The sequence below is a fragment of the Acanthaster planci genome, linkage group LG08 (genome assembly GCF_054643075.1).
Source record: "Acanthaster planci isolate LZ-2023a linkage group LG08, COTS_SCS, whole genome shotgun sequence".
In the NCBI taxonomy this organism is placed as follows: domain Eukaryota; kingdom Metazoa; phylum Echinodermata; class Asteroidea; order Valvatida; family Acanthasteridae; genus Acanthaster; species Acanthaster planci.
In genome coordinates, this window is record NC_141784.1 from 15,226,152 (window position 1) to 15,250,158 (window position 24,007).

Genomic DNA, 24,007 nt, shown 5'->3' on the forward strand with positions numbered 1-24,007 from the left:
CTTCAGACAAACTCATTTCGGGACAGAATTTTCTAAAAACGATCTGGGCATTCTGATTGGTTTAACTGTCTTTGTGACATTTTCCAAATAGATTCGAAGCTTCCCCTCACCAGTATTCCATGATGATCCATTCACAGACGACGAAATTACCTTTTGAAAAGTACAACATAGTTTTTCGAGACTAAAATGCCCGTTCTTTGTCAGAGAACAACGTTCGTGCAAGTCTTTGATCTTTCATCGTTATTTTCATTTGGGCTGTAAAGTTTTATGATGTGAAACGGCCCATGGAAAGCGAAATGAAAAGGACAGGCTTTGGCGATTCGCCGAGTGTGGTTGCACACAGTGCACGGAGATGCCTCGTGGCATGCGTGGTGCTATCTTGTATTGTGTGAGTCTGCGTTCATGTCCATGTACATACATGTATAGGGTATGCATACACATATAGCAGTTAGCATCATATACACGGCATGCCTGTCACGAGTCGTGCAACCACGATGCTGCCTGCTGGTACCAGAATTTCGTCCTTTCAAAGTCCCATTCAGTGAGATAATAATGTGAGGATTCTAAAGAGGGAAATCTGATAATGGTGAAACTGAAAGACGGAAATCTGGGGAACTTATCATTTCATTGTGTTAATGTCAGAGATTGACCCCAAAATTCGAAGTCGTCCCCATATCATCATTCTAATTTGGTGGTGTAAACCATTGCTCGAAGAGCTACTTGTGCATGCTTACACGTAGATTTCTATTCTTCAAAATAAGAAAATGAATTTGTTTAATTTGCTGCAGAATTGCCAGAAATATACCAGACAAGAGTGAAGAAAAACAACACCGTGATGGGAGAGCAGAGGAAAATTCAAGAGTGGCTAAAACTCAGCAGCTGGAAATAAATCAGATATGGAAGCTCCTGTCCAGATTAATGCTGGATTGTGTATTACGTGGTATATTTGCTGAGAAGATCCCTTAAAGAAATATTTGTGTAATTCATTGCAACCCTTGAAATCAACAGAAATGAGTAGGGTGTTTATTACATGTATGTAATTATTGACAAGTCTCATTGTGAGCTTTTAAATTGTGTATTTCTGAAAATTTTGTTTATTTCTTTTGTCTATTAAAAAATTCAAGGATTGATTTTATGTGTGTTCTTTTTCCATAAAATAGCTCTTATAATTTTTGGTAATAGACAGTAAACATATTGATTGAAGCTTTTAACAAGGACCAATAATTCTTCTATGAAAACCGTCACGATGCAACGAGCAAGTACTTATTGCTACCAAGTCCACGAAGAAAGCAACTCTCACAAATTTACAGGTACAATAATGCTGGATTTTAAATAGGGAATTGCCTTTGGTGGCCTGGGTTCCATATTAAAGAAAAAATGCAACCCATAAAGGCCATATGCATTCATCTTGCCAAGCCATTTTACCTGACATGAAGTTTTCAAATTTTCAATGCTATCAGAAAAACCACTGAACTGAAACTCCTGTTATCTTTTTTTGGTAGTGCAATCATTTTCTAAACTGGAGCCCAGTCAGACTAGGCCTTAATGGGACCAGTGATTACACAAAACCTAATTTTGTGCCATGCACAATTTGTTTGGCCTTTTTATGGATATATTGTATTAAGATGGGTAGCATAGCCATCGACAGCTAGGCCATGCCTCATTGCCAAGACAGGACAGTGGGAACTAGGTGCGGGCAGCTTGCCACGTTTGCGTTGACCAATGAGACTTATCCAAGGGACCAGGGCTGGAGGGGTTCATTTTCATTATTGGGCGACTGTTGTCAGGAACTTACGTCAAGCATGATCAAATAGCCACTCAAAGGGGCCGGTTTCAGGGGTTGCCTGGCAACAGTATTGTCAAGGTAATTGTCAGCAATATGTTTAGGGCCTGTAATGCATACCAACATCCCCGAGGTATCTGAAATATGCATTTAATTATTTTCAGTTTCTTTTCATTTTTTGTTGGTTAACTAGTTACTTTTTTATCATTCCCACAAAACAAGATTACCCCCCAAAAGTGATATTTCTGAACTCGGCTTTCAGTAATTGCTCATGTGGCAACTCTCAACTTTCTCAGGCACTCAGGACAATGTTTTAAACTGTGTTTTTTACCACTCTGATGAAAGTCCAAAGACACAGGGAGTTGAACTTGGCAGAGGTTTGCACAGTCTCACCACTTTTAGGGGCCAAACTGCCTACTTTTTCAACATATACTGTGGGGGGGGGGCACTTTTAATGCTAAAGCTAGCCACTGTACCCCACAGAGCTTTGCATGCACGGGCTTGTGAAATACTTTCCAGCGCATTCTTCCTTCCATGGTGCTTTGTAGTCAGCTCCCCTGTGATCTGTGCATGACAATCTGTACTGGACGAGTATTGATACGGGAACAAGACCTCATTGGAAGTCTGCGCAACCCACGAGGTCCGCGTTGTTGCAATATAAAATTTTGCTTGCAGTCATTGTTGGCTTCAAATCCCAGTGACCATGGCAAAATCAGGTCTTCCACCCCAAGTCGCTAAGTATCACCAGTACATGTGTAAGCAACAGTATCCGCTAGACTGCAAAGCTTGGCACATTTGCTTTTATATATTTGCTTATCAGCTTGTAGGGTAATGTAGGCCGTGAATTACAGTCAAATTGGACAACCTCAAATTACTTTTAGAGCAATTATTTTCAGAAAACCCGACATTTACGGCTAAAGGAAATAATGACTAAAGAAATAAATACCTGTATAAGCCAAGGTGGAATTATAATAAAACCTACTGTACAAGAAACAAAACCACGCTTAAAATGAATTCAATGATAATTAAATGGGTCAGAAATGTTTGGATAGTGCGGTGTTAACAAAATTCATCACAGTAGAAAGTAAAGTTTTTACTACCTACATTTTATGGAAAGCTTCTGTAACTTTACTTTGTAAGGCCAGTGAAGTTCTACAATAAAACTTTTTTCCTCCCCATTATTAATTAAATTTTCCGACCCGTATCATTCTCTCGAAGCGCGTGGGAAAAATTATGTATATCTAAAACTCAATGAAATATAAGAAAGTGGTTTTTGACAGCGTCAAAGCAAAAGAAACATGGGGCTTCAAGAAAAAAAAGAGGGCTACCGACAAAATATGATTGGACGCTAAGTCAAAAGAATGTTTGAGAAGCCTGCATGACCTGCCCAGAAATGCCTGTGGTTTTATGAGCCAAGAGCCCCAACATATTGGACACAAAGAGATTGGAGCAGCAGTTAGTCCGCGAACCTCGTGTTGTCACTACTTCGCTGACTCAGCAGACCTGGAAAATTAGCATAACAAAGCCCATTGTTAGACGATGTAGATAAGCTTGCAGGGCTCGCTGTCCATTGGTTGCCTAGGGCCAAATTTTGCCTGCGAGCTACGCAGAGTTCGCGGACAGTCGATTTTGACAGGAACCCTCAGGAAGGTCTGAATGACAAAAAGAGAAATGACTTTCCTGGCCAATTCTGAATTTTGAATTTTACATGTTCTGTGGTGCAGATCCGCGGAAAAGTTGCATGCCTGTTTGGTGGTTAAAATGTTACATGCACATTGTGCATGCTCAGTAAAAAAGCTATGTGCACAAGCAAAAACCTATGCACTGGCGCATACGTGCACCAGGTAAATCGAGCCCTGCATGTACGTATTTAAAAACGTAATGATGAATTTTGCCATACTTACAGAGACTACTTTGGTCTGTTACCAGGAATCTCATCTTTTCTCAGTTTCCTCTGCTCTTTCAAATGCCTGTAAGTTGCATTTTTACACTGCTGGTGTAATCTATCTGAATGTGTCTGCTCATAGCACAATTTGCCCTTAACTAGCATGTAATGCTTCTGATCTAGCAAGTCACTAAGGGTTTTCCCGGTAGATTTTGACATTTTTCCTTCCACATGTTGCAGATCCTTGTTAAACTCCTCGATTTATTTTTAGAAGATTTCTGATTGCGTATCGGCGATGAAACTGCCACTGTGATTCACGTGCTTACATGTCACTGATCGCTGTATGGAAAGGCATGCTTCATCTGTGCATTGCATGAATACACAATTCAGCACATGCATTACGAGGCAGAAACCTGACACACAGACTGGTCCAGGACTGTATAATGCATGTACATGTATGTGCAATTGGGACTTGAATGTTCGAGGCCAAAACCAGAGACAGAGATTGGTTATGATCTGATGAGCTGGCGGCAATATGAAACCAGTATAGACTGGTTTGGGACGATATGTATGTGTGATATAACTTGTTTGCTTAGAGGCAGAAACCAGACACATAGATTAGCTCTTGACTTTATTTAATGTGTATACCGTATGTATTTGCATCACGTTTAATGATATTCAGCCTGGCATCTTTATTTTTGGAAAATAAAGGCATAAAAGTGGAAAAGCGGAAAAGAGCCAAAAATGCGGAAATTTTCCATCAAATTCTGAAAGGTTGGGAGGTCTGCTTATAAGTGATGTTCAGAAAAGTTACAGCCTCATCTGTACATCTGCCTATGAAAGCCAGTCACCAGAATGTCTGATTGTGGGAATGATAGCTGGTGGAAGTTGAAGATAAAGGTTAGAGAATTACTCTGCCTTCAGCATTGGGGGCCTGTCCGGGAAATGAAGCCATTAGACACTGTTGCAATAAGTGTGTTTAGAGTTAGGATTTGTGTTTCATTTTATTTGGTGATTGCGTAGTCCTAACTTGGAAACTAAATCTTGGCAAGTAAATATGATATTACCGAGTTCGTTGCCAGCTTTGAAGCTTCTCCTTCGGACTAAATTGAATACATTGAAGCGCACTGAAATGTTTGATGTAGCTAAACATTATGTTTCTGCCCTTTCTAATATGAAAAAAGCAGACTTGAAGGCTGTTCTTGTAGAATTCTTTGCAGATGAAGGAATATTAGAAACTCAGATTGCAGAGCCTAGTTATTACTCAGAGGATGCTGCCATAAAATTAAAAGAACTTGAGCTTCAAATTCAAATCGAGCAAAGGAAAACAGCAGAGGTGGATTTAGGATAAGCGAAGTTGAAGTAGTCTATGCCCACTTCACATACTACAGCGTTTGATCCAAGTAAGAACATCCGTTTAGTTCCTCCCTTTCAAGACAAGGAAATTGATAAATATTTCGGACAGTTTGAAAAGGTAGCAGATAGCCTTCAGTGGCCATCAGATATGCGTACTCTAATGCTGCAGAGTGTCTTAGGGTGTCAGAGTGGCAAAGCACAAGAGGTGTATTCAGCTCTTCCAGTCAAACAAAGTAAAGACTATGTGATGGTCAAGTCAGCAATTCTAAAAGCTTATGAGCAAGTGCCCGAGGCATAATTAAGGAATGCAAAGAAGCAGGATAGGCAGAGTTATGCTGAATTCTCACATGAGAAAGAGATTCTTTTTGACAGATGGTGCAATTCTTATAGTGTAGGCATTGATTTTGCTAAGTTACAGCAGGTCATACTTTTGGAGGACTTTAAGGGCTGTGTTCCAGAGGACTGGAATGGGAATCTGACGATTTAAATCCCAAAGAGAGCTTCTATGTCTGTTTGCAACAGAACATAGGGCTTTTTCGCTTTTCAATGAAAATGTTTTAGTCGTGATTGCATATTTGCAAAGTTACAACCGTCTGGGACAATCACTTTAGGAGATATACGGCTTGAAAAGATGCACCTTTAATGTCACTTGACTTTTCTACTGATGATGTCACCAGCCCCTGAGGTCAATTTTTTCTTGCACCCCCCTCCAGACATCTGCTAACTTTCAACACACTAGAACATGTACTTTTGGAGATATATGGCTTTAAATGATGCATTTTTCAAGTCACGTGACTTGCCAACTGATGACATCATTATCCCATGAGGTCAATACTTCCCCAAAGCACTTGCTGTTGAAGATATCTGCAAGATTTAAACCCGATCGGACATCTATTTCAGGAGATAAAGTGCCTTAAAGGCACTTGACCTTATGTGATGATGATGATGTCATCAGGAGACAAGTTACGTGACATTAAAGCTGCACTCTTTAAGGCCCCATATCTCCTGCAGTACATGTCTGATCGGGTTAAAATCTTGCAGATATCTTGAAAAGGGAGTGCTTTACAGGTATATTGACCTTATGTGATGATGACCTCATCAGGAGACAAGTCATGTGACATTAAAGGGTGCGCCTTTTATGTCACATGACTTGTCTACTGATGGCGTCATCATCACATGAGGTCAAAACTCCTCTAAAGCACTCTCTTTCAAGATATCTGCAACATCTGAAACATATTGGATATACACTTTTGGAGATATTGTACTTTAAACAGTGCACCTTTAATGTCACGTGACTCATCTGCTGCTGGCATTGCCATCACGAAGTCAATTTCCATTTCTAAACCTTCCCTTCCTAACTACCTGCAAGGTTTCAACCCAATAAGACATGTACAATACAATATATAATACAAAACATTATGTTTACTGCTGAAAAGGCACAGATAAAATTTAAACATTTGTCTCTTTTGGCGTTCCATACAATGCGATCTGCTCTCGGCAGCACATGGTCGGCATTTTGCCAAGTCCCGTGTATATGCCCTACGCACTCTGGGCCGTCTATGTTGCAGGCAGATATTAGGCATCCACATTAGCATATGCACAGCATTGTGCGAAATGGGATTTTCAAGTTGGCAATTTATATTGTAAGGGGGGTTTTTGTCGGCGGCGCTTCATGTGTGTGAAAAAGTACATACATGTAAGCTATGCACTTCATGCACCTGACTCTAATATTTAAGTTGTCATTTCATGCACAATTCACGCTTATATCCGTTACGGTTGATTTTTTACCGAATTTTGAAGAATAAAAGAAGTTTTTATTGTAACTTCCAGTCTGATGACATCACCAGCCCCAAACCTCACACACGTGTTGACTGGGTAAAGATGATCATCTACATCAATTTGCAGGCAATTCAAACAAACTTTACCACAGATCTCTATTCAAAATTCAATTTTAGGATTTTTAACCTGTCGCTACAGGGGGCTTGATAATTAGGTGATGTCATCAGTAGATGATTTGAAGAATACAATACCCTGACAGACTAACACCATTGAAAACAACTTGATACCCATTACCATTTTTAAACAATAGCCCACTTCCGGTTTCGACCGGAAGGGTCACGTGATTTGACCCACACGAGATGAATTCAAGACTACATTTTATCCTGCCACTTGCTGCAAACAGAATGTTGCGGGAGACCATATGGATTTTTTATATGGATTTTGATAAAATTAACGGAATATTTAAATAATCAATATTTAATAATAAATCACTCGATGACGTCATCGTGACGTAAATATTTCAGTATTATCTTCGTTTCATAGTCAGTGCTTGCTGTAACTTTGAGATGATCAAGGATTACTAAAGTACCGAAACAGTGCCTCGAAAAAGTGTACAAAGTGAATGGGCTGAGATAAATATTTAACAAACTATAATAAATCACTTGATGATGTCATCATGACTTCACGCTTTACGGCACATCTTAGGATCTTAGTTTAAGGCAACTTTGATGAAGATTGACCCTTGCTAAGGGACTAAAGTGCCGCGGAGAAAAAACGTGTACAATGGCTGGGCACAAGAAGAAAAAGAAGAAAAAAAAAACAACGAAAAAAAAGAATGCCTTTTTCGCAAACTGCGAAAAAGCCAAAAAGCCTGGATTGAATCAGACAGGGGTTGAGCTACTGTAAGAGGAACCCTGTGTACATGTAATAACTGCATGTGTCAGGAGACATTGGGATTCAATGAGTTCGGCCGAACAACCAGGCAGACATGAATCCAAGAGGGTAGCTGAACAAGCAGGCACAAGTATTCATCTGACTGAAGAGGTGTCTGCTAGAACCTTACTACTGTAGTAGGTAGTAAAGTACCTGTAAGTGAAGTACCTTCAAGATCAATCATCGAAGGTACAATGTACCTGAGAAGTAAGTAGCCATTAGTGTCAGATCTAGGGAAAGGAGCAGTGTTGATATTCCCTTTTGATCTGTATCTCCCTGCGTTGCCTGTGAAATTGTGGAGAGGGCAGAGCAAAATTTGGCCATTGCGTGGAACTGGCAAGGAAAGAACTGTGGTGGTGCTTTTTCCCAAAATCCTTTGTGACCACTGGTTAGTTTGCAAAAGGGCAGGCTTATACTCATCCCTGAAGAAAGGTTTTATAGGTAGGTGTAAATAAAGGTGACATTTTTTTTTTTTTTGGAAACCCCACGTACGACTGTTGTGTGGGCTGGATAAGGACTAACCTTATCGTTATCGGGCAAGGAGTTGTTGCCGGAAGACTATTTAAGAGTGGCCGATGACGTCACTGTATTGAAGGACTTCAGGCATTTAAATAGCATAAATGGGAGATTAAAGCCAGACTTCATAAATTGGGAAGGACGAAAAGTTGGAAGTCGCAAATAGAGCATCCATGCAAAACTTCAAATCATTAATAGTACAGCATAATAGAAATACAATGATTGTATTTCACATTCAGAATCAGAAAAAGTGTGGACATAAGTACCATAAGATTGTTCATTGAAAATCAAGAGCAATACCAGTCAAATGCAGCTCTTCATTTCAATTGTGGGGCTTAATCAGAAGAGATAACACAAGGTATCAACACAAAAAAGTCTGGGGCCAATGGCAGATCCACTTTTGTCGGACCTTGTAACGGTCACAGTAAATACGTCTGGACACGCCCACAAGGAGAGAACTCATAGCAGACATAGTACACGAGTATGAAGTTTAGACACGCCCACATCGGAAGATCTTGCATCTGGACAGTGAACCGGACATAGCAAGGCCATATGGAAGATTCGTGGAGAATGCATGATGGGTCAAAGTGGTTATACTGTACATGCGCCAACATACATGTAGTACAAGAACGCCCCCGGAAAAGTGCAGTATTACAGGATAATAAGACGAGAGTAAAATCCACGACGAAGTAAAGCTTGGTGAATCTAAACACCCGAGCCGTGGATGTAGACAGGAGAAATGCAATAATGGGTCCAAATGCAAACGGTGTCATCACTAGGGCAAGACCAGAAATGGAACAGGTTGCCCATGGATCACCGTTGTCTCAGACATCAATAGATCAGGCATATGGTGATTGGGGGAGGGGGGAAGTCCTTCATTCATTCTTTATTTACTACATAACTGTCCATTACAAAATGTTATGAATAAATAAAGAAATGTGGATGGGGGGGTCCCAAAAAGCAAAGGCTTGTCGAGGCTTACCCAGTATATTAATTAACACATAGCACACCCAATAAACCTAATACATAGGTCTGCGGGCAAAGTGCGGGATCGTCTCCTGCAGGCCTCCGAGAACAGGCACCAGAAGTGGGAAGGTTGTATCTGGTACACTGCTTGTACACAGCCATTGTTTCTCGGCTCCGCACCTGCCGACGTGGGATGGATACCAGTCGAGGGTTGGTGCGCAGTGTAATGACAGGGTGTAATGTCTACTGAATATCCCACAGAATGGCTGGTTTGAGTCTAGTCCTGGCTGTAGGGTAGAATGAGAACGACTGAACAACACGCGGTATACAGAAGCCTTGGCTGCAGAGCAGACTGGTTACCTATGCTGTGGTCTGCATTGTGCTTGCGTAACCGTGTTGTGTCCACCGGAGTCACACCGACTAACGCAGGGGGTGGCCCCATAACACGTACTATCTACCTATACATGCATGCCCCCAATGAAGGGTGATTGAGAACAGCGGTTCGAGGCGTTGGGGCACTCAGTAGGGCTGGCCCACGAGGAGCGTGGGGTCTTCCCACTGCCAGCCTTGTCAGACACATGGCATGAATAGGGAGATTTGTGATTCATGGCGGTACCAATGCCCAGGATGCGGGCAGTGTTGTACTGTACCCGCATTGCCTGGTAGTGTGTCTATAGGAGGTCTTCCCAGAGTGGGATTGGGGACCAAGGGTGTAGAATTAGTCTTCTGAGAAGGTAGCCGGAAGATGGGGTATACAGAGTTCGGAGGCCCTATGCTGTAACCACGCAAATAGCCAGCGGACACCATGGCCTAGTATTGCCTCTGTAATGTCTGTCCCGGAAACAATGGGATGTTGACCCAAGAGGAATCAGCATCATGGTCATGCCAGGATATCGAAATTGGAACGAGGAAATTGCCAACGAAGTCGATGTCATCTTTTGGCGACCCGGTCTGTTGCTCGGACTAAAGCACAGCCATGTCAGAGTGGGATTCATGGATGCTCCTGTACGTAGCAGAATGTTCCAGAAGGGGAACACTAGCTTGACTTAAGCCTCAGTGAGTTCCACGTTCCAGGTAGTAGGTCCGGAGCGGTAGAAGCTGATGTGGGGGTGAATTAGCAGCCAACACGGTGGGTCAGGTTGGAGGCTCATCCCCTGGTAGGACAGGCAGGAACTCGGCTGGTACGGACGCCGTCTTCTTGGGGCGATAAGCCAGCCGAGGAAAGCCCAAGTTTCCCGGGAATACAAAGCTGAAAGCCAGAGTCACAGATGGGCTGTGAAGGCCGGAAGCGGCGGTGGCGTAGAAAGCCCAGTAGGCTCCACCGTGAGCCAAGGAATCATCAAGTGAGCCGAGGAATCATCAAGCGGGCCTGACCCGGTAGAACGTGGGGGGTCTGACCTGGCGTTGTCGTTATGAGGCCAACTAGATGTCTGGTCGGCCGATGCTACCGAGGATGCGGCCTTACATGCTGCAAAGCTAAAACGGCTGGTAGCCGTAGCGAGCGGCGGGGGAGAGGAGCCCCATTGGCCCGCTGGTTTTTCTGAGCCATAGACGGTCAATTAGCTGACTTGTTGCATCTTAAGCAGTCGGTGGAGGCGCTGGCTCAGTTGACTTGTCTGTTGGAGGGCAGAGAGACAGAATGGTCAAGACTGTCCCGGGGAGAATTCTGACTACCGTGGAATCCAGCATCACGATTAAGGCCGGAGTCCTTGTCAGAGTTCTCAGAGTAACATAAGGCCCAGTCCAAGTAACTTGGACCCTACAAATCACCTTTTTTTTCACATTTGGACATGGTCTGGCAATAGTAGGGTCCAAGTACATTCTATAGGCTTTTGCTTCTATTAATTCATTTCACTCAAAATAGCTCGTAGCCCGAATCCAAATCCTCCGAATTCACCTCTTAAAAAGTCCTTAAAATGTTTAACGTGCTCATCTATGGATTAAGTGAGAATCAATCATGGTAAGATGGTTTACTCACACATGGGAAAAAAAAAGTTTCCAGTTCAAATCTGAAATGCTCTTGTCAACGAGCTCAAAGATGCCATGTTTCCTCGAATAGCAATTTGAACTACAGTAAACTCTGGCTAAGTTGGCACTCTCGGGACTCAAGAAGTTATGACAACTTACGCGAATGCTGGCTTGTGTTGTAAGTCATCATGTTGCCGACTTAAGGCATATTCTTCATAAAATGGACCAAAATGCAACCTCGGCTGTCATTTTTCAAAACTGACTTTGATCATGTAAAATACAAATTAGCACCTTCAGATTTATAAAAATGATCATATGGGGATAATTAAGCATAATATGTACTTATGGTAGACATTTGGTTGGCTACCGGTGCAAATCAAATGGAGTTGAATTCATTTACAGTTTTACGTCGAAGTGTTTACACCAGAGGACTTGATTCCAAAACTTCTCTCCACAAGGAGAATTCAGTATATTTTTCGACTGATGTATTTTAAAGCACCTAAGAAATAACTTTTCAAAATATAAGCCACGAAAAAAAAGAGCACAAAATTGACGGAAAATGATGAGAAAAGTTTGGCTCTTTTCATTCTCTTACCATTTACAATCACTCTCACTATACCAACATATTTGCCAGGTCTTGTATATTTCGACCACCAAAAATTATCTTCAAGTTTGGCTGCTTCAAAAATTTATGAGTATAATATGTTCGTTGCGAACGTTATATTTGAAGGAATTTTGATCACATTCAATAATTTTGACAGAAACTGCATAACGTTCGAGAATGCTGAAAATGCTGTAACATGTAGTGCTCGAAAATTCCATGCGCGATTTTCATTTTGCCGGTTATTTTGGAGATAACCCCACTGAAAATAGAATTAAAATTAACAACTCTGAGCATTAGATTTTCATCATGAATCGTATTTTATGTCTGGAACATTATTTTTTTGCGAACGTTATTCAGAATGACGGATTTTCTTTAGAGAAAATTTGTTCCGAAGAGAAAAATCGTGGAGCGTCGCCATTCTGTGGAGGGGTTCATGAATATCGAATAACAAAGAGAGCGCACTATCGCGAGAGATTGATGGAAGCCGCAAAATCGCCAGGATCAGGATTTTGGACTGCGGTTTTCAGGAACATACTTGATCGGTCCAGTTGTAAGGATGATGGTTTGGCAGTGCTTTTTTGCACTCTTTTTAAAGCTTGTGTTGTACATCGATATGGATTTTATTTGCTTTTTTTGCAGTCAATTTTTTTGACACTCATGACAGGATCAAATGACATTCGCGACTGCCGGCTTCAGGACCCGATTAATTGTACTTTTTAATTTTGTGATTATGGTTTTAATATGTGTAAATACTATCACCTTTCACCACATATAAATCTGTGTAAAATAACCTCGGGGATTATCACTCCTCAGTAAATTCTGTTTGCTCGGATTTTAACTGGGAGTTCGTGTTCCTCAAAATTGCTAATGTTCGAAACTTTAATTAACTCCAATCAAGTTGAAAGGTTGACAAGGTCATCATTGTTACAGATATCAGCCATGATTTCCCTCATTACATCAAACATTGAAAATTAATTCACTGCTGTTCACTTCAGGAAAAATGAACCCCCAAAGTTGAACATTATTTATTGGTCCATATTTTAAGGAACCTGCCTTATACATACACATATATTGCCTATGTACATGTACATTACGATTCCTTGCACTAATTCAATGGCTTTGATTTACACTGGTTTATTTCTACCTCCATAGTTGATCCCAGCAAATTCATTCTCGATTATTATCCTGCAAATTCAATAATTGATCATGTGCCCTTAAAGACGAAGCAAGGAGGGCAAGCCACTCGCAAAGTTGCATATCACATCGCAACTCGATAGTGCAGTACATACATAGTACATGTACATAATACAGTTACGGTACAGAAAACATACACTAATCCACACACACGCGCATTGGTTAAGTTCGTTCAATATAGTCTTGATTCAAGACCAAGGCCTAGATCTTTACCACGGCCACTGCGGCCATTGGCCGCGTGCCCTTCCAAGTGGGCTATAATGCCCTTCCAAAAAATGCACATCGCGCGGCCACCTTGGCCAGCGTGCCCTTCCCCCTTTGCAGCCGGCAGTATGTGTAATGACAGTGTACCACGTGTAAGCCAATGCATGCAGTGCGATTCCAAATTGGGGCAAGTTTAACCTTTTGGGCGGCGTTCGAGCGAGCTACTCGTGCTAACCAGAGTGCTATCCCAAGCGCACGAACGGCAGGAGTCCCCTCCTCGGGTCAGTGAGAGTATACTCCCCATCGATCACAGAGGAACAGGAGTATACGCCTGACCCGAGTGTAATGCGCGCGCATCCACAGTGGGGTTATCGGGAGTAACCGCGCGAACGCAGCCTTGGATATCATTATCAGCGCTGCACCGGTGAGCAGCGTATTTTGAATGCAAATTTGCACACGTAAGTCGGAAACCAGGCAGTACTTATTGTGTTAAGAATAAGTTTTGACCATTCGCTAGGCCTAGGCCTATATCTCAAAATCATGCCATCGCGATCGAACGATCGTATAACGAAATGATAAAAAGGATGCTTTCTAGCGGGATGGCTCAAAGTGCCAGAAGCTTGAAAACCTCCAGAAAAAGTAGGGATCAAGTATTTATACACTTGTAAAAGTCAGCACTCAGTCTTGACTCGAAAAAATAATGACTTCTAAATGCCGACATGTGCTGCTTGCCGACTTACGTGGCGTGCTGCCTTAGAGAATACCATCCATATAATTCACTGCACCAGTTTGATTGCTTTGATCTGCCCTGGTTTATTTCTATCTCCGTTATCGATTCAGGTAAGTTTGTCCTTGATTTTGATCATCGCTACCGCTCCGTCTGTACTGAGGATGACCCGTGCATGCTGTTTCTACTGACATAGTGCTAGCACGCATAGCACACATCATGCACCGGCGCCATGCGTATGCACGTGGGATCTTGGGGGCAGGCCGCAAGTGAAAATTTGTTCAATAGGGCGACGCCTAAAAAGGGACAGAGTGCATGCGCCTGCACTAGAGGGGGTACTGGTATTACTGTGAATATTGGGGAAACCCCTTTGTGGTCGTGCTCGCGTGCATGCAAAATGTACACATGTAGGCCTACTCCACGTCATCCACATCAGTATTGACAACAAAGCACCGGAAATCGATTGTTTGTTTACAGCCCACTTTATACTGAGGATTTTTTGGTAGTTTTGTGGAAAAGAAACCGAAAGAACATGCCGACTTGAACAAAACGAATGCTTATAAAGGCCCACTTAAAAATTATCGATGGAAATGCATCAACACACGATCGGTACTTTTATCAAAAGGCCGACTTACGAGTTGCACCATGCCGACTTGACCTGGAGTTTTCTGTAACCATTTAGCAAACAGTAAACATTTTAAAAGGATCCCCATTTCATTTAAATAAATGGATAATATTATTTATCATATTTAAACTTAGTTTAAGCGGGTTGGGAATCCTTGCATTCTAATGGGAAAGGGATACAAAATCTACGCAAGCATTAAATCAGAGGCTGGATTCTGAAGGAAAAAATCGTCCGGGTAATTGTAATTAATTAAACATGAACATTACAGTTTTATACAGTGAATGCGACAAATAATAGCAGCATGATAAACTCCTTTTATTGAAGGGGGTGGCATGGTGTACAAGAACTGAATAGCTTATAGGCCTACTCATGACGTGACTGGTTGTCAAAAATGTAAATCAAGGGTTTCAAAATAATTGGCCTTGGTGCCCCTTGAGCTAGCCTGGTGCCCTGTTGAAATTTGATGAAGGCAAGGCCAAAGTGGCCTACCCCTTTTTTCCCCAAGATTGAGGCCTGCAGACCCGATGACTCAAACTACCCGATGAATCATCAAAGGTCGTCTGGGAATCTTTGGGCAGGGAACCAGACTACATGTACGTTCAATAGGGCGACCCCAAAATGGACAGAGTGCATGCGTGTAGCACTAGAGGGGTTACTAGTATTGATGTACTCATGCTGGCCTCTCACACATGGGACTTGTCACTTGATACTTCTTGGCAACTGCGGCAAAGGAAACCGATACCGAAGCAGGATTTTTTTATGCCGACTTACACAAAGGAATTTGTGTGGTTTTGTGGAAAAGGGACCAAGAAAAACATGCCGACATATATGAAACGACGACATGTAAATGCAGACTTAGAAATGAAATTTTGAATAGAAATGCATTACAGATGATTTGGACTTTTGTGAAACGGCCGACTTGACAAAATGACGGGTTACGCGATGTCGACTTAGTCGGAGTTAACTGTATATGTTGATGTCCTGTTGACATCGCCACGCACAGGCCTAGCGGACCATTCACAGAAAGCATGCTGTGTTGACACTCGTGCATCAACGACTGCTTCCTGATTAGCATAATGTTCAGTGTACAGTTTTGTTATGAACACAGCCACCAAGCTTTGCGCTGCTCAGAAAAAAGATTCACACACATCTGCAATTCTGCAACATTCTGTAGCCATACATCACATGACAAAAACAGGCACAGTATAACGAACGTGTTTGTTTTGGATACTAGATCCAATGCTCTCGTTAAGTTTATGCATAGAGACGTCAGGGAAATCTGTGGTCAGGGAACCACACACATGCAGATGTGTGCAGATGTTTGAGGGATTTAGAGGTTTGGATGGTAGGAAAAGCTAATTCTTTTTTACCAAAAATGCAGGTTACATTCTACAAAATATACACATGCCCGGTAGTTTCATATGAGGCAGCGTGGACATCTGGGAGTTTCACAGAATTATGAGTAGCAACTACACCGCACTGATGAAAACAACTGCAACGAGTGCGCGTGTATGTACTGATGAAAGAAAAGATTGTGTAACCTGATCATCGGACTGGCACGGTACCTGCCATTTTGCAAGAATCCCAGATATCTGCACTGCCCACGGCATAGGCCTAGGTTACCTATACTTCGAGAACTTGAAGTCAAGAACTCCGTTATACTCCGTATGACTTCGAGGAAACAAGGTGGCAGGGGGATAACATCACACATGGCACAGCACACCCGATGGATGTTTCCAGGGAACAGCAGCCAGGACGGTCCCACGATGAAAACAACACAAGATGTCTTCCCCACCACCGAAAATGGTCGAGCCAAGATGCGGTGGGATCAACAAATACACAGTCTGATAAGCACGAACGGCATGAACAGAGCGACAGCCAATGGGTGGAAGCGAGACATTGGTGAACAAAAATCTTGTGTTTTTCCAAAAATACTCCTCTCATGCTCTGAAACTTTTGTTATCCCCTTTTAGCTGGTACGGATCAAGCAGATATACTGACAGGGGATAATTTGGTTTAATAGCTTTCTTAGGGCTGCAAACCATTTCACCACAAAAATTTAATTCAAAAACCCCATAGGTTTACGACGCCATGTAAACCTTGTTTCCTTGAAGTCACACGGAGTATCACAGAGTTAGTGATTTCGAGTTCTTGAAGTAGGTCACCTGTGGGTTTTTTGGGAAGACTTGATCAAGAAAGTACAAACAGAGATTTTTTCTGGTATGATTTTCAGGGCACTTTTCAAAATGCCATTGAGTACGGAACCATTGCAAAATATCAGGAATCAGTAAGGCCTGCAGACAATGACAGAGTATATACATGTAAGCCTTATCGCAAATACTGAATAAATGATTTTGCACAATAGTAGAAAGGCATTGTGGGAAGGAGAAAGGGGTAATGTTTGCTCCTTTTTCCTTCCCTCAATGCCTTTCTACCATTGTGTTACATCACCCATGCAGTATTTACGATAAGGCTTATGCAGTGCTGTGGCCTTACCGTTCAGGAAGTAATGTCAGGTAGGGACATGCATAAATGAGTGAGGGCACTGTTCATTTGGGAAACTCATTTTCTTAAATAGGAAATTGTGATCGAAATTTGTCTTTCTCCTCACGCTCTAGCTCCTCTATTTTATTTCCAATGTCAATTTTTTTGAAAATTTAACTGAAGCCAACATTTAATTCATTGAAATAAGGCACAAATATGAACAAAGATTATATGAAAATATGAATTTTAAGCTTTTCAGTCAAAATCCACATTCATCACTGAATCACCAGTGATCACAGTGCATTACACATGTCCTAGCCTACAAAAAAGTCCCAAAATCTCAAAATACCCCTACTTTAAATCAGTATTTCTTTGCTTTGCAGGGACCGACAGAATCCAAACTTATATCGAAATGTTTCTTATGACATCCTCTCAAAGATCAAGTCAAAAAGAAAAAAAATGGCTGAAAAATTTAAAAGCCTCCCTATGTGCCTTACATCAGGCCGAGCTAATTCAGGGATACCCCTACTTCAGTCATGTCATTAGGCCTGGCCTGTTGTTAGTCTGAAATTGTGAAAAAGGTAAGTTAAGGTCAGAGACTGCCCTACTTTTTACACGAACGTCCCCTTGCACTAGTTATACTCACAAACTTTATTGATAAGATCTCCAAGGTAGAAGACGTCGACAAATGGTTCACCAAACTGTCAAGACAGGTAACATCCAGGCAACGTCGGCCGACTTGAATCAGTAGTCTACTGAGCGATACACGACGCAGGCAGGGCCGTTTGATCTTTCTGGACAATTTGAACCCAATCTACGCAAGTAAACAAAACAGGCTCTGGTTAAATACTACATTTTATATCGTCACCTTTGACAGAAATTGAAACCTGCTCCCTTCTAATATTGTATTATTATGCAATTATTCTATATCTTACTGAAATCAAGCATGTATCTTGTGTCCAGTATTTTTTAATGGTTGAAATTTTATACGGTCTCAATATTGCGCCACACCTTTATTGCATGCTCAGAGCGTTTCGGCTTAGACTTTGGTTTCGCTGGTTCCAGCCATTCTGACGCAGCGTTTCGAGACCACATAGTCGACCCTTGATTGGAACCAGCCAAACTGAAGTATGATCAATAGTCAACTTCGTCTCCATCTCTCAGTCGTCGTGTGTAGGATACCAATCCCCAATTGTGGGCCTGAAGCGTTTAACTTACATTGAATTACTGTAATGATTGGCTCTTTTGTATCTTACTTGGTGTTTTTTGGCACTATCAAACTAACTATTGCGCTTACAACCTCAAAGTCAGGAAGTAAAAACAGTTGAAGCATGAGACGGAGCCGAATTAAGTATTGGAAAACGGCCCTAATCTACTCGTTTCAAAAAATGTCGGCTCCGTACAAAGATCGTACAAGCGCATCGCGCAACATGGAGAACTTCACCGCAAACACACTAAAACTTGTAACCATACCGGGGCCATTTTAGCAAGCGATACGCCTGCGCAATGCTCATTACTGCATAGGCGCAGGCCCGCGGCAGGCACATTCATCTGGTGAGCCTGCGCTGAAGCATTACTGTCAACCGCGCAGGCGTATCGCTTGCTCAAATAACGGTTACAGTAATTACACTATTTGGACAGAGTTATCCATCTTGCGCCTTCAGATTTGATTCGCCCCTCAGATATATTTGGGCGGCCCAAAAACAAAATTAATAAAGTCTATAATAAACATACAGAAAACAACCTCAAACAAATTACTTTCATAAGACAGACAAAAATTAACAAATTTCAAAACACCAAGAGAACGAAATTGTAAATAAACAAAGTCAAGTGACGTCAACTCCAAATCTTAGGGGAGTCAGGTTGGCATGGTTGGCGTAGTGCTAGTGGTTTGTTAGTCCATGGAGGACGGAATCCCCCATGGTTAGTCGGGGCATGGTCGGTGCCGGACTATGGTTTTAGAAGCTCGCCGTGTGACAATGAGCCGATTCGTGTTATCTATATCTACGTGTGTAATTTTCCCGAAAAACTGGCTTTCCGACTCATTGGCAAATTAAAGCCACCATAGTAAACAATATTAGATATGGCGGAAGCTGCCGCTTCTAACGTTAGTGAAGTCACGTTACAGCAGAGTAGCAGTACGGCTTCGTGGGATCCATCTGCAAGCCGTGATTGGGATGATCAAAAGCCCACCCAGCAGTGTATTTTAAGAATTAAACGGTAAGTTTGATACTAAAAAATATTGTAATTAGCATGATGAGGGCCTATACTAGTATTACTATAGAATATTACTCATAGAAGAAATAGTAATACTATAATAGGCCTAGGCCCTAATCATGCTAATTAAAATATTTCATAATGGCCTCCCTGTCACATTATGATACTTTGATAAACTTATTACAGGTACACATAAACATTGTGTATGCTACTATACTACTAACACTGAATACGTAGCCACTAGGCCTACTTCCTGAACAATAAAGCACTACTCTGAAGGCCTCTGGGTCCATCTTTTTTATGGTTCCGTACGCAATGGCAAAAGGTACCTGCAATCGTACCAGACCCAACCTCTGTTTGCGTTTTCTGATGCAAATCTTCCCCTGAACACCATAGGTAACCTATATGGAACTATTGGGTATGAGTGTATTTATAAGCGAGTTCGACATTTCGATATTTGCAAAGGATTATGGGAAAGGTCAAAGGTTAGTTGGAAAAGATCCTCAACACACGTGACATTGATTGTGCATGATATGTGTAGTGTCATGTCTCGTTTGCTACGTTATTCTGTCTTTTCTTCGTTTTATTTATTTTTCTAACTCAACATAAGTGAAGAAAAAATAAGGATCTAAGTTTGGATGATTTTCTTCATTGGAAAGTTGAAGTTTTGAAGAATTTTTTTGGCCGATAGAGGACCCAAACAAACGGGACAAAAAGAGGAGCTCGCAGCAGTAGCTTTTGCTGCTGTAACACAGTTAAATGTGCCTGTTCTACCGAGTGCAACTGAGGAAAAACAGATACATGTACGTGCTGGACAGTATACGCAGCTTTTGAAGCATGGAAACTCCTTTTTGCCAGACCCCCTGACTGATTTACCAGATGGATGGCAAGGAGAAGCCAAAGATGTAATGAAATGGCCTCCAACAAGTTTTACTGAAGTTGCAAATCATCTGTTGATCCCAGCTCACAAAAGCAGCAGTCATTCAGAGACACAGGCGAGATCCCTTCGTCGGAGCCTGCTTACAGATTACAAGGAAGGAAAAGCATGCAGCTATTTTGATACAAAATGGCTGAAGGAGGTTTTCTACCACCATATCTCGAATGACTCCGTGGTGTACTTTCTGAAAGCGTAGTGCACACCTTCACAAAGTGTATATCACACACCCCACACAGCATGGGTGTGCGTTGAAACGTTGAGTGGGAAAATCCATTCTTGCCTACTGCACTTGTCACGCAGGGTAAGGATCAGCCTCTTTAATTTCTGTAACAATTCTTGTCATGCAGTATTGAGAAAATCTTCATTTCGGGTTTTCCTGTAATTAATTGAGTACTTTTTAAAAATCTGATAGCGATAAATTTTGAAACTTGGATTGACTAAAATACAAATAGGTGTTTCTCGTTTGTTCAATGAGGTATTCGCTTTTTCATGCCGTATTCATGGACAAAGAAACAAACAGTACATGTATTCATGTTACCGGGTAGTTGTCACTAAATACATGTACCTGACATTCAGTGTACAAATGTAACAAGTTGGTAAGTACAGGATGATAATACGAATCATGTAGCAGCTACAAAGCATGCACACAACACTACATAGAATAAATTTATTTTTTCTGATTTAAAAATATCAACTTTCTTATTCTGCTGTGCAGAATGGGCTCAACATGCAATCATGTTGCGGCTTTGCTCTTCAAGCTTGACTTTGCATACCAGCGAGGTTGGACATCAAGGTCTTGCACATCACTACCGAGTGAATGAAACACATTCAATGGTCCTTCCTCTCCAGACATCAGTGACATTCTAGAAGGAAAACTCGTTTCTGAGATGAATTGGCATAACCTCACGATGAGAAGAGTGATATGTATGTAAATGTGCAGCATATATAATTTATTGAAAATTTCCATATTTGTCTTAATTAATATAAGTCCATTTTCCACTAGCAGCACTGTAACTCTGTACTGGTGTAAATAGTTTTATCAGACATGTCAGATGGAACCAGGTAGAGGTGACAGGTCGTAGCATATCTGGGGTAAATGTCACGGCTTTCACGATTGAATTATTTTTGCTAAATCGACCACTGGCCTCATTCCAAAGTTGTAAACATCAGAAGGAATGATCCCACATTAACTCAAATTTTGGAAAGATTTCCATATAAAACTTGCACTTATTTTCCTTTTTAATAACTTCTCAGTCCCCAGAAATCAATTACATGTTATGGAAGTCAATTTTAGCAGTCAGAAAATACAATCATTTTCAGTGAAGACACTTATATTTCAGACCAGTCTCATATGGTTTATACACTGGGCGTCAAGTGTAAGTCTTAAATAGAAATCTTTCCCAATTTTTGGCTAAAATGAACTACCCAGTATGCACTGCATTTCATCTAGTAAGGGTTGCCACCTCAGCTGCTTTGAGTTTAATGAGTTTAAAGCAGCCAAGATTAGGACATCATCATCATGTACAGTTGATAAAATAAAAACAGAAATATTTGTATAAAAAGTTGCCAAAGAGCTGTAATCAGTCGACCTGAAAGTGTGTACATGTTTTTATTGTACTGTTTATGCCTTGACAGGTTCTCATCTGGAAACGATAAATCCACCAGAACGGCAGCTTTTTGACCCACAAAACACCTGGCAGCAGCGAGCCCTGAAGATGCCCTGAGACGTTTCACTTCAGCCATTTATGGTACTGTCTCTAAATCCAGTCTGCGTCCTTATGTGAAGTTTGAATGCACACCCAATTATGCCGTAGAAGCTGATGTGAATATACATGTATAGACAAGGGTAGATGTTCACACTTCTTATAACATACCTCAGTCTCTTACTGACTTCACATCTGATGTTGAGACGGTTCCTGATATCCTGAAAAAAATACCGGTGTACACTGATGACGACAGTTTAGCTGTAGAGCATGAGATTCGTTCCCAAGCAGCTAATCCATTGTGACACAGATTTAGAGAGGGCCGTGCGACTTAATCAGTTATTCACAGTATTGTGACAAAATTAAGAAAAGTGGAAAAAGATGGAACAACAAGCAAAGGAATTGATATAACCACATGCAACATTATCAGACGCATCAAGGGTTATGTCAAGCTTGATCAAAGCATTGAGTCAATCCAATATGGGAAAAAGAATGAGCTTGTTGCACGTGAGAAGTACAGAGCGGAAGCAAGCTTGAAGAATTACAGCTTGATGGTTGAGGGAGTAGGTCTATTCATGCTCAAAGATGAGCCGTTTTTGGGGGGGGGGCTTCTCCGGATGCCCTCATTTCATGCACTTGCTGTGGCAATGGTGTTCTTGAAATAAAGTGTCCTTATTCCATACTCAAACAAAACCCCACACCCCATAACTTGGGATATTTGTCCACAGACAATAACGGGATTGTAATACTCAAACAATCACATCAGTACTACACCCAAGTCCAAATGCACATGGCTGTTACTCAGTGGAAATGGTGTAACTTTTTTGTGTACACTGGTAATGGTAACCATGAAGAAAGAATAATATTTGATGAAGCTTACTGGTTAGAGATGGTCAAATTAGCCACCACTTTCTTTCATGATTATGTTTGCCCTGAACTGGTCTCTTGTAAACGGAGGAAGTGGACATCATCATCATACTTATCATCAGGTGCTGTTAGTGCTGCACCTGACCTGTTTATCCTCCTCCAGCCAAAGAATAAACTTCCAACAAGAAAAAACAAGACAAAGAAAACGGGAGGTTAAGCCCATTTGCTTGTGTGGACACTGCCAGGAGGAATGCAAGGATGTGAAGGATAATGCAGATGACTGCGACAACAGGGTTGGATGGAGTGGATGCAGACAATGGTTTCACTGGGGCTATGTGGTTTTTCTCAGATGTTTCTTTGTAGCACATCTTGGTATTGTAGAAATTACAAGTAAAAAGTAGATACTGGCAATAACATTCCAACGAATTGCACTTTCAGTATTTTTCTTGGGTTGCTAAGATTGTAAAACTGAGATGAGAACATACAGTACACAAAAATGAGATTTAAATTAGCACATTATCCAGTGTCTATTTTACTGTCAAAGCTTTTAAAATTTTGTTTATCGTACTATTAAAGTACATGTACTGTTTTCTGTTGTAGTCAGAGGTTTTGTGAAGTATAGTAATATGAGAATGCATGTATACCACATTATACGCAGTCATAAAAAAGATGTATTTTGGACAATTGCACATGTATTCTCAAATCACACGAAAAAACTTCCAATTTACGTACTAGATGTACCATTTATAAACATTACATATGCTTTTTGCACCAAATTTATTCCAACTATGGTCCAGGTGAACACTGAAATATTGAACAATTTTCTCACCAAAAACTGAAACTAAGGCCACATTTTCATTGAAGGGGTTTTCCTTCAAAGATGTGTATTCAGGACTGTAAACTAAATGTATAAATGCACATGTTCAGCTATATAAATAAGTTACTATATTCACTGTTCTGGTGAAATAAAATGCATGTAAAAAGTATCTTTTCTTCCAAAAAATAACATAAATTGTTCCCTTTGTGAAGAATATTGAGGCCAATATTCATTGGTTGCAGTGTTCACATAACTTTATTTCGTGCTCATGGGATAATACATGACATGTCAGTTTAGTTAGTGGACAACTTAGAGATGATTAAAACTACAGGTAGTCCAATCCCTCTAACCAGTCTAAATCGAGATAAAAAGAAAGGCAGTAGAACAAGAAATTAATTATCTTAACCCACAGATAAGTATTCATGTACATGGTTAACTTTAC

The 24,007-nt window shown here is 41.2% G+C and overlaps 2 protein-coding genes across 10 annotated transcripts in view; one reads left to right on the plus strand and one right to left on the minus strand.

The window, feature by feature from the left end:
- Positions 1-18,185, minus strand: part of LOC110988718 (tropomodulin-2-like) — a 154,153-nt gene extending 135,968 nt beyond the window's left edge. Inside the window, exons 1-2 of one of the 2 annotated variants that reach the window (XM_022252499.2) lie at positions 18,036-18,185; positions 17,671-17,838 (exon numbers count right to left, since the gene is read on the minus strand). The gene's annotated coding sequence lies outside the window, so the exon portion shown is untranslated. Of the gene's footprint in view, positions 1-17,670; positions 17,839-17,959 lie in introns of both variants that reach the window. The other variant, XM_022252498.2, reaches the window with a different exon arrangement.
- A 487-nt stretch (positions 18,186-18,672) lies between these two features.
- The window catches only part of ube2z (ubiquitin conjugating enzyme E2 Z), a 71,884-nt gene continuing 66,549 nt past the window's right edge, over positions 18,673-24,007 (plus strand). For 4 of the 8 annotated variants that reach the window (XM_087140299.1, XM_022252508.2, XM_022252502.2 and 1 more), the window contains exons 1-4: positions 19,103-19,244; positions 20,100-20,479; positions 20,894-21,102; positions 21,814-21,926. Coding sequence is in view for 2 of the 8 variants with exons in the window: in XM_022252500.2 (XP_022108192.1) it covers positions 19,108-19,244 (137 nt within the window). In the remaining 6 variants the exon portion in view is untranslated. Of the gene's footprint in view, positions 19,245-20,099; positions 20,480-20,893; positions 21,103-21,813; positions 21,927-24,007 lie in introns of all 8 variants that reach the window. The other 4 variants (XM_022252503.2, XM_022252505.2, XM_022252500.2 and 1 more) reach the window with 4 other exon arrangements.